General features: G+C 40.1%; 1 protein-coding gene across 1 annotated transcript; it reads right to left on the bottom strand.

Moving 5' to 3' along the window:
• Positions 1–281: 281 nt before the first annotated feature.
• On the bottom strand, positions 282–11,249 carry ccn4a (cellular communication network factor 4a). Its single transcript, XM_061255569.1, has 5 exons — positions 10,988–11,249; positions 5,629–5,896; positions 3,779–4,030; positions 2,735–2,928; positions 282–1,954 (listed from the first exon to the last, which is right to left on the bottom strand). The coding sequence occupies exons 1-5, from the start codon at positions 11,033–11,035 to the stop codon at positions 1,655–1,657; spliced, it is 1,062 nt and encodes a 353-aa protein (XP_061111553.1). The 5' UTR covers positions 11,036–11,249; the 3' UTR covers positions 282–1,654.
• Between the last annotated feature and the right edge of the window lie 431 nt (positions 11,250–11,680).

Here is an 11,680-nt window from a genome sequence, read left to right as displayed (position 1 = left end):
TTTCAATGATGCACTACAGTCATTGTTTGCAATATTCACTTGCATATTTATTCATAATTGTCCTAATTTTTTTATTAAATGCTGCACAATAAAATTTTATAATTTCAGTTCCTGATATACAATATGACAACATAATTTCTCTAAAGCTGTAATGGTTCATATTTACATTAGCATTTGAGAGAGAATTTTACCCCACATCTGCCTGAAGTGATAACTCACTGAAGGCAAGCAAATTATCAGTCCTGCACATTTTAATCCATCAATCATTTAGGATCACAAAATCAAATTTATCTTTTTTTATTATTCCAGAACAGGGTTCTAATGCTCAGATCTAATGTAGCAATGTACAACTCTAAGCTTGTTCTATCGTTTTATGATGAAGGATCGAATTGAGTAGATATTTAAAAGGTCAGGTGACAGTAAATGCAAAGGTTATGCTCATATTTTGTATGCACATTATTGCTGTAACAGTTTTAGATGGTTTACATACATTTTGTATTTTACACTGGTTAAAATGCAATGAATGAATACGGAGTGAAAGTTTGTTTTGAGGACAAAGCCAAACTATAATTTCATATATGACGGATAAAAGTAAATGTAAAAATAAATAATGTGCTTTCCATAAGTTAGGAATTAAAGAAGTGTTTTTATATATTTTGCCCCACAATACAGATTCTGCATCAGTCTCACATGGTGAATGGGGATTAGGATTATCTTTTAGTAAATGGATTCTGGATATGGTTTCTGAAAACCGAAAACATGCAGAACATCTGGGATCCAAAAAAATCTAGACGAGAAAACAAAAATTGAGATGGAATGGCCATTTAGTGTCAGTGACTACTGCCTTTAACCAGTTACTGATTTCTGAACCAAAACCAAATGTTTACTGATTGACAGCCTGTGGAAATTCCACCAATCCGAATGGAATAGGTGATCTAATTTTCTTTCGTTGTAGAGAATGGTTGTTGTAGTCTCACTGAGACTAACCAGTAACTCATTATTTTTGGCGGCCGTTATTTACAAAATTCGAAATTGCACCTGAATCATACAAGCTTCTGAGCACTGGACAAGATTAAATGGTAAATGATTGGCATTTATATAGCGCCTTCATCCAAAGCACTGTACAATTGATGCTTCTCATTCACCCATTCATACACACACTCGCATACACCAATGCTGATTGGCTGCCATGTAAGGTACCAACCAGCTCGTCAGGAGCACTTAGGGGTTAGGTGTCTTGCTCAGGGACACTTTGACACACCCAGATGACTGCTCTTACGGTCTGAGCCAATGTCGCCCCATAGCACTAGAGAAGATTATAAGAGAATTAGGAGCAGTCACTACGTCCTACAAAGGCCAACATCATTCAAATAAATCCTGTTTTAACACATTTACTTATTTTCCAATAGGAAATATATGTTAGCTAGAGATTAGATTTGGCCCGTCAGAACACACTCGGCCGTAACAAACAGATATGGCACCCATTTCCTCTTCATCACATAGCTGTTGCAGGTTTTTGTACTGGTAAAATAACGGATGGATGGTAGAGACTTCCCATTGGATACCTGCTATAACAACTTCCGGGGATTCCTAGACTAAAGGAAATTAATGCCACAGTGAAAGGTAATGGGGGAAGGAGGGCTTGAACATCTTCTCAGTTCATGATCTCTGGGTAGTCGTAGTAGCGCTCCAGCTCGGCGAAGATGTCGTTGGGGTTCTTGCAGCTGAGGTTGCAGAAGCAGGCGTTGATCCACATGAGCTGCCAGGAGAAGACGGCTCCGTTCGGGCACTGGAACTCCACCTCGATGGTCTTGGACTTGTACGGGATGCAGCAGCGCTCGTCCGTGCACACCCCGCAGTACTTGGGCCGGTACGGCCGCTTGCTGACACACCCGGAGATGGTGAAGTTCTGCGCCTGCTCCTCCCTGTAGATGTTCAGGCACTTTTTCCCTGGCTGGGGAGAGAGAGCAGGACAGGAACAGGCCATGAAAGACATTGAGTCACACAATGTCTCAGCCCTGTGAGTAACAAGACTTTATCCACACTGTTTTATGCTAACCTGCCGAACTTTGTTTACTGTCGGATACAAATACTTTTCTAGACTTTTCTAAGAATTTCCGGTGTATTTGAACCGGAATGTTCTCAAAAACGGCAAACCCCACCTTCTGGTCCTCTTGGTTGGCTCAATTGCACCAGGCAAGAACAATTGAATTTGAATCCAAAACAATTATGTATTTAACCCAGGTCTGCTGTTGAATAACTCATTGCTCATGCTGGTGTCTGAGTATATGTTGAAGGTGAGCCCAAAAACCGTAGAGAACCTCACAAATAATTAACCCTAAACAGGCAATAATTCTGTCCAAACACGAAGCCTTGTATTTGTTACTCCTTTTATTAAATGTGGTATGTGGTCGACTATCATGATGCAAGGTAGGCTATCGGCCCATTTTAAGGCTTATTGGAACTCATTCGATTCGATTCCTGATTGAATCTGTTTCTAACTAGTGTTCTGTCAAAGGCAAAAAATCAGGTTCTTTCTTTCTGTGATGGACCAAACCAATTAAAATTCACCAGCCTCTCAATTCATTTTACAAGTATTTGTTACACACTGATTTATATATACTGTATACAAACATGCTTTTACATTAACAGAATGGTACATAGTAATATATCACATCCACATATATTGTCTGTATATTTTCAACATTATAATTTCAATAGAAAAAAAGCGGACCTTGATGTGCTTAGTGATATCCACTTCACACGGGCGGATGTTGCAGAGTCGTGACTCTTTCACCATCTCGCACTGGTCGTTGTCGTTGGAGATGCGCATGGACAGGCCCCGCCCACAGGTCTTGGAACAGGGGCTCCAGGACGTGGTCTGAGTCACACAGTTCTTCTGCCAGACCTCGTTGCCCATAATACGAGCTGTGCCAGCACACAAACCAAACAATCCTCGTAAACTGAACAACGGGCGCATAAATCACGATAAAAGGCTGTTAAAACCACATGTGCCTTCCCTTTTAAAACTTCACTGTAAAACTCTTGGGCCAATTATGGGATTCCATTGTATGTTGATGTAATTCTATAGTACGATGCCAGATATCCCGTCAGAGTGCTCTGCTGTCTTAGTAATAAAAGGCATGTACCACACAACTGTTCATATTTACAACACCAAATATTTGTGATTTCAGATTTAATGTAAAAAACAAAGAAATGTAATGACTCTTTGAGCTTTGGCTGTACATTATTTCCAGAGCAGGAGAAAATTTCACAAGGTTACCAGTGAGCAGACCTAAAATAACAATGACTAAACATACTCAGGAAAGGGTTTGGCCAGCTTGACACAGGGCTCTGCACTTCCTGTCCTCTCTGAAGTGACAGGAAGTGCACACGCCCTGTGTAAACATTTGCCTCATTCCAAAATATTCACAAAATATTTCTGTGCTAAAAAAGGTGTTTATGCGCTTAACTTAAGTTTCCTGGCAGCACCACAGCTCTCACACTCAGTAATGTGAAGTTGAGATTGTATTGGGACATTATGACATTGGCATAGTGACTAAGGCTCTCGACTGGGGCCAGGAAGGTGGGTGGTTCAAGCCCTAGTGTAGCCACAATAACATCAGTCAGAGCAGCTGTTTGAGCAAGGCCCTTAACCTTAATTTCTCCAGGCGGGATTGGCCCCTGCTTAGTCTAATCAAATTTAACCGCTATGGATAAAAGTGTCAGCTAAATAACTGTAAAAACTGTAATGGCTGATGTGAGAGAGTTCCGGTACCTTCCACGTGCCGGGGGGCGGTCTTGCGGGTCTTCCTGGGCTCGTCACAGATCCACTGCTCACAGCAGCGGCTGGGCAGTTTGACCCGTTTGGGGTTCTGGCACCACACCAGGGGCGGCTGGGACTCCGTGCACAGGGGCACACAGCCGATGGCCCCGTTCACACACAGGCAGCGGTACTTGCAGCTGGGCTGGAAGCTCTGGCCGTTGCGGTATAGTACGCCGTCATGTTCACAGCCCGTCCCCACCAGATCTGCGTGGTACGAGGGGAGGCAAACGTGTGAGCCCTGGGTGTGAGCTTATTCTGTCCCCCATGCATGCTACATCACTAAAACAGGGGTGTCAAGCTCCAGTCCTGGAGGGCCGCAGTGTCTGCTGGTTTTTGGTGTGCGTCGGCACGAGAGATGAATTTCAAAGTCTTTCATTGGCTGCGGATTGAAAGGAAACTACAAATACCAACAGACACTGTGGCCGTCCAGGACTGGAGTTTGACACCCCTGCTCTAAAAGCTCAGACAACGGCTACATGTCACTACTTGAAAGTATGTTTCTTCTTACCCAAAGTACTATCTATCCATCCAGATAGTTTCACTGAGCTGTGACAAGTTTTCTAGATTTTTCTTGATTAAAATGTACATTTTTGTGTTCTGATATTCGCAAGTAACTGTGACGTTACATTTGGAAAGAGACATTGCTGTTGAGTTTATCTAATATAAATTGTTGCCCCATTGATTATCGGAAAAGATTAGGTCCATAGAGATCCCTCTCATGATAGTTCTAAAGCTCTAAATATCTCAAGAATATTCAACCTGCAATACGGGTGTTCATTTTGGCACAATAGAAACAAAATAATTCAAAGCGCAGATTCAGTATATAATAAAAAAATAATTAACTCAAAGTAAAAATTGTGTTCAAAAGGACAGAGCACAAACCTAAAATGTATGTGTCATAAAGATAAGATATGTTTTCTCACCAGTATTAAGAACACAATACGTGGTTTTACACATGGCATGCTCTACACAAGATAAGGTACCAGACGAGGAAAAGTTTAATGACTGACAGTTGGACACTGTGTGCTCACATACATGCCAGTAGGCACACCTACATCTGTGCATAACTAGATAAACACATCTCTATATTCTAACTAACAGGCTCTATATGATTCCACTTTAAATATTTGAACAGCAATATAACAATACAGAATGTAAACAATGAAACAATGAGTCCAACGTTCATTAACATTGCACAATACATCAGCTATCAGACAGTAGTAGTTTCATGGTTATACTTTGGAAATGACCAGGACATGCGGTTTTGTTAACTTTAAATTTTCTCAACATTATTTAGACTATATACAATAATTTGATCTCTAATAAAAACAGTGTCGTGCAGAATAGAACTGTTTTCACTGACTTTTCATAATTCAGAATATATTATTAATGAAAACCTGATTCATGTTCCAGATTTTACCACCTGCTACAGGATGCAAATAAGGAGATTCTGTGAGAAAGCTGGAAGAGAATGTTACACTTGCATATTGTGTAAAAATATCTATTAAAGGTTCAGCTCTGATTTAAAAAGCTGCATCACTGTTATTGATGCAGAAACCAAGTTTAAAATAAACTCATTTTTAGCCAAGGAAATCAGCTATATAATAAACTGCATAGTAAATGAACAAATATATGAATACTATGTTCATGGCCAACCGATCACATACAAATTGCACGTTATCAGTCGGTTGTTTGTTCAATGACCGGTTTGCATGTGGCTTCGGGTAAAGGCGTCTGCTTCATGAAATGTCATGTGAAATGCGCGCGGTAATGGTGTACCCCAGGTGATGTCGGTGACTTACATGCACACACTCCTTTCTCGTACCTCGGCTTGTCCGCGCTGTAGTCGCAGTAAAGGCCCCGGTGGTAGTCGCAGGTGTCCGCCTCGTTGCACGTCTCGCCCGCCTGCTTGGCGCAGGCCTTGCAGCAGTCGCAGCCGTCCGTCAGCAGGCTGACGCCCAGCGGGCAGGAGGGGGCGCTCTTGGGGCACTTGCAGGGCCATTTGCAGTACTGCGTGCGGTTATACGGCTCCACCGCGGGCGGCATGGCGGAGGGGCTTTGGCAAGTAGCCTGTAAATAAAGAGACGTTATCTAGCTCTCTGTGGGATTCAGGCCGGCCTGTAGCGTAGTGATTAAGGTACGTGACTGGGACACGCAAGGCCCTTAACCCTGCATTGCTCCAGTGGGGTTTGTCCCTTGCTTAGTCCAATCAACTATATGTCACTCTGGATAAGAGTGTCTGCCAAATGCCATTAATGTTATGTAATGTAGGAGATTGACCACATTGTACAGGTTTGCATTGACATGTGAAATACAAGTTTCGAGAGTTCTCTATAAGACTGCTGGTGGAAATGAAAGTAATTAAGTGTTATTCATTAGAGTTGGGACATCGTCCTCACTGTATTTAGTGGTTGCTATCTTGCTACATTTTACCGATGTAAATGCTTAGTCTCCCTTGACATGTTAAACTGATATACAAAAACTAGGGACTACATTCTGTCTAGGTTGACAAAATCATTGGAGAACATATTTAGACTCCAGCATACAACACTTGTCAAACACAGAAAACAGCAGGTCTGACGCATCCAAACAATAGATGAAAACCATAAGGAAGTATGGAATTAGAAAATAAGTATATTATTGGTCAGACATGCATTCCAATGTACCTTTATATAATATAATTCATGTATATTCTGATTTTCTCATGAAACTATCATACTACACTATGTATAATTTTTCATTATTTTTATTTCATCGTAAATACATTGTTCACATTGGGCTCAAGCATACTTTTTGTACCCTCTGTGCTTGCATTTTTAGAAATGCAAGAATGTCTTCAAGGACTTTCAGAGTTTCTAAAATGGCTGCCAGGTTTGTGGCCCTGTGATGTGACCTTTTTTTCTCTTGCCCCAGTAGCCCAAAAGCCTTGGGTAATCTTGCCTCAATTCTGCGGTTACTTCTAAAAGCACCAAATCAGTAATCACACAAGGTTTTCTCACCCTGGTGCAACAAAGTCCTCTTTTAAAACCCTGTGCGCAGTGGGAAACCAATTTAAAAATCAACTTTGCCTCCAGACATTGTCCTTGTGAGCTGTAATTGTGGCTGCGGCTAGTCTCTGCTTTCCTTTGACAGGCAATAAAATTATATAGCAAATGGAACGCCGGCCATAAAACTCCATGGATATCAGTATTAATGATCCAAAACAAGTCAACTGTAGCCCAGATCTGGACAGAATTGTGTTTTACTTCAGAGGTTATCCAAGAATGCTTGTGATCATAATTATATCACACTCACACCCAAGTTCTAGTTGTAAGAGTGCCATGTTTCAGATCAAATGTAAATGGAATTTGTGTGTGCTCATTCAGAGATTTATTATACAAAAATATCTCTTTCACTGACTGCCAGATTTCACAACCTGTCTTAGTCCAGTGAAGTTGGATATTTAAGGTGTTTAAAGATACAATAGTTATTTATTATTATTATTATTATTATTGTTAGTTTTCCTTTTCCCTTGAAAGTCCTGACATATCAGAGAACATGTGGTTTTTGCTCTGTCAAAATGTAATAGCTAGATTATTGGTTGAATAGTCAGGAGTCCCAAGTGACCTTGTACTGGACGTATCCAGTATTTCACAATTCAGACTATTAATAATTAATCCTTTCGCAGTACAGTTGTGAAGCCTCATAACATTGTAATGTTGCAGTGAAATTGCAGTGCTCCGTTTCCTCCACTAGGTGGGGTAGAACTACACTCAAATAATTTATTATTTTCATTTTCTATTGTATTGTTTGCATTGTCTGTACACCCACCTTTATTAATATTCTGCCCTCTTACATGTATGAGTATGGAATAAAATGTGTGAATATACATATGAAAAGTGCTGTATATAGGTCAGTGATCTTCATTCCTGGAGAGCTGTGGGGTCTGCTTGGTTTGTTTACATTTAATTTCAGCAAGAATGAATAATAACAGCACCCTGAATTAAGATTACTGATACATAATATACTGTAATGCTCAGGAGGTAAGAGCGGTCGTCGGGCAGTCAGAGGGTTTCCGGTTCAATCCCGCTCCCTCTGTGTGCCTTGATGACTAATGCGTTAAGCATGATGTATATTATGCCTGATGTACTGTATATCATTATCAAGTAACTCATTACAACTGTTTACAAGTTGTGCGTGCACACACACTCCTTCTCTCAAATCCAAAAGAGATTTGAAGTACATATTATGACACATATCATTATGTTTGCATGTAGGGTGGCAAGGTGCTACAGCGAATAGCAAGCAGGTCCTGAGTTTGAATCCCAGCCAAGGGCCATTCTGTGCGGAGTTTGCAGGTTCTCCCCATTTCTGCTGGGTTTTCTCCCACAGTGCAAAGAGCCATAATAGGCTAGTAATTGTCTGTATGTATGAATTTATAATTGACTAGTGTTTGGGCCCTGCGATAGTCTTATTGGGGGACAAGCTTTTATATCTGTCAGTGATTAAAATGGAATCCATCGCTGTCTGAGATCCAAGAAGAGAGTTTTTGAGTGTCGTTCAAAAACTGTACTGAACGGAAATGATACAGGATCATGATTCAGTGTGTTCTGTCACTACACAGACAGTCCTCACTGAAAGCCCTGGGCCCAGTGCATTCTGGGATGTGCACACTGATAGCAGCTGGGTTTGACCCAAGGCAAACAAACATAGCAGAGGAAGGCTGTGAGGACTTCCACAAACTGATTTTTCCTTCATTATTTTATTTATGACAACTAATGATAAGCGTAACTACACTAAATCCCTAACTTGTTGTTAGTGGTAAAAAATACGATTTGCTAAAAGAATAGCTAACAATGCTGTCATTATTTATTATTGATTTATTCTTACATATATATAATCAAGACGTTTTAAAAGTCAGTGTTACAACCATGCTTCATTTGTGCTTATAAATGTTTAAAGACCTGTTGAAATCTAATAAACTGTTGCTGTCAATCAACTTTGATAATGATTATAGATCCCATAGCCAGACAGTGTTCTTAATTCTCATCACTGGCAAAGTTTCAGATGCCTGCTTATACTAAAGCAGAGATGCCCTTTCAGTCTCTTAGTAAATATGTAGAGGTCATCATGGGACCGTAGCAACATAAGCCCTACTGCTGCAACTACATCCTGATTAACTGAGCTGCCCTTCTAGCAGTTTCTGAAGTTTCCCAATTCAAAACCATGTTGATTAGCGATTTTGTTTCAATTCAAACATTTTGTTTCAACTGAAATGTTAAATTAAACATCCAATTCAGCAAACTAAGAAAGAACTAGTGAAAAGGGCCACAAATGAACACTGCTGATTAGAGTATATTGTGAATACATTTCAATGAGTGAATATTAATTTGTTTTGTGGGTTCCTGTAGACACAACACATGCACATGTTCCAGACAGCCAACAGTCTTTAGCAATTACCGAGTTATTTTTATTTTATTTTGTTTTACAGCCTTAATAAAATGCATTTCTAAAAATCCCCTCTTTTGAAAACCACAAATACATTTTGAAAATATAAGGTGAGTACTCGCATCCATTGTCCAATAGTCTTTCAATGAAATTAAAAGGATACATACTGTATCGCTATTTAACCACAAGGTGCCAGTATAATGCAATTTACCAGAAGGATTTAACTCCAAGAAGGAATGTTATGTTGAGACTGCACAAATTGTCGGACCCTGGATCAGTTCGAGGTAATAGTTGCAGTGTTTCTGTGTTTCCGGATCTAAGGTTGAAAGGACTACGTCACCGGAGCGATTAATGTGTCCAATGTGTCCTACGACACGCTCACTGTCAATCAGCCTACCGTCCGTGAACTGGAAAAGCACGTGAAGAAAAAAAAGAAAAAATAATCACATTTATTATTTTTCACCACCTTTTCACACCTCTCTAAAATGGATGATATTTTTACGAGTATATATCTCGAACAGGACACCACAGGACAGTTTCATCCACATTTCAATATTGCATCCACTGTTGCAATGTGAGTTTGGCGCTTCCCCATCTCTTCAGATCTAATGGAAGTGCTTTCAACAGTTGAGGAGCCATCAGGCAATTAAAATGTGTTCAGTAAATGTATCTTTTTCCAGGACACATTACGTGTGTTTAAGTTTAATTCATCATATCACATTCAGTCAATAGTTCATTGCGTCAGTGTTCAACCTTCGCAAATGCATAAGGTCCATGCATGCATTTCTTTGCCTTACTTTCAGAAAATGATCTAAGCGGATTATAGCCTAATTAATATCTGAAACGGCGCGGGGTACTTGAGCAGCAGTGGTTGAGATGGCAACTTGTCCATGCCATGTCAAAATTAAGGGCGAAATACTTGCAGGGGTTATTTAAGTGCAGACGTCATTGGCAATGCAAGTGTGGTAAGCTCAAAAAGTTGGCAATGCAAAACTGCCAAAATAAAGATATTGTAACTTCCAGTTAATCACCGCAAATGTGTCCTGCGGTCTTACATTAAAACTAAATTTGTTTTTGTCATATCCTTCTTGTCATCCGAAATTAGTTTTGTAGTTTTGCAGTATTCAAAGATTAATACAAGACCGTTCACGAGCAGCAGTTGTGCACTTGCTGCGGTCTTCTAAAAAGGACTGGTAGCCTACTGCACATTGACTGCAGCGTTCGGAGATCTCTACGATACAAGGCTAGCCAAAGATGTTTGTTTCGTATGAACAAATCACTTAAATATTAAAATATAAAATATACTTGCACATAATTGCATTCAATGTCAACAAAACAACGTTTCGGTATATTACGCACAGACAGGTTTTTGTCGTATTTGTCGTATTTATACTAGCTTTCCATGCAATGTTTTAGCCCCATTTTGAATCCATTTACCGGTAGCCTGCAGTGTTTCATATTGCACTATTAGTTTAAAAAAACTAAGTCATGCTTTTATCTCTTACGTTTGTTATTCTACCCACCATCACTCGACATGATGCTCACTCAACTCCGGTTTCGCATCCACGTTCATATTAAACGTGGCATCTCATGTAGTCCAATTAACCCACTACGTTATATTTTGTCACTTCACTGAGATGTAGCATTGTTTATGAAACATGGGCCAAAAGTATACAAGTAAAGGTTGACAAGAAATAATTAACAGTATAAGGTAACCCAAAAGCAGTCGCTCACCTGATGAGTGCTGATCGCTATTAGAATCCAAGGCAGGAGCCACCTCATTACTGGAACCCAGTATCAAATTCATTGAACCCAGACTAAGATCCCTGCGAGATCAAAAATCAGTTTCCCTCCAGTGTAAAGAATCACTCAATTCAGTCTCTCTGAAGACTTTTAAATCATATGCGTGGTTGCTCAATTCTGTCTTGACGTCAGGACACTGGAGGATCTCTGGCATTTTGCTCCAGCGTGTCTCACTCCTGCCCTTTTCTGTATTCCCCACCTTCGCGCGCGCAGTCAACGACCCTTAAAGGGAAAGTAATAGCGACCATGGTTTCTCACAGAGCACGCAGAAACCAACAATAAAGGCAAAACGCGATGACGTAAGTAGTTACACGCATACATATACTCAAAGCTTTAGAGACCCTTGCCCTGATCAACACAATTATATCGTCGAGGTCTACAGCGAGTTCTTTGGACTTCATGGCTTGGTGTTTGTCCTGACATGCAGTGTGAAGTGTGGGACTTTATATACACAGGTGTGTGATTCTAGACCACAATTTGGAGTGCCACTGCAAAGGGTCTGAATACTTATGTAAATGAGAGATTTCAATTGACTTTTAATACATTTGCTAAATTTCTAAATACACGTGTTCCCTTTGTCATTATTTATGGCAATTTTATCCATTTAAAATTAAATATACAACA

The sequence above is a fragment of the Conger conger genome, chromosome 9 (assembly GCF_963514075.1).
Source record: "Conger conger chromosome 9, fConCon1.1, whole genome shotgun sequence".
In the NCBI taxonomy this organism is placed as follows: Eukaryota; Metazoa; Chordata; class Actinopteri; order Anguilliformes; family Congridae; genus Conger; species Conger conger.
This window is presented reverse-complemented; position numbering and strand designations above follow the sequence as displayed.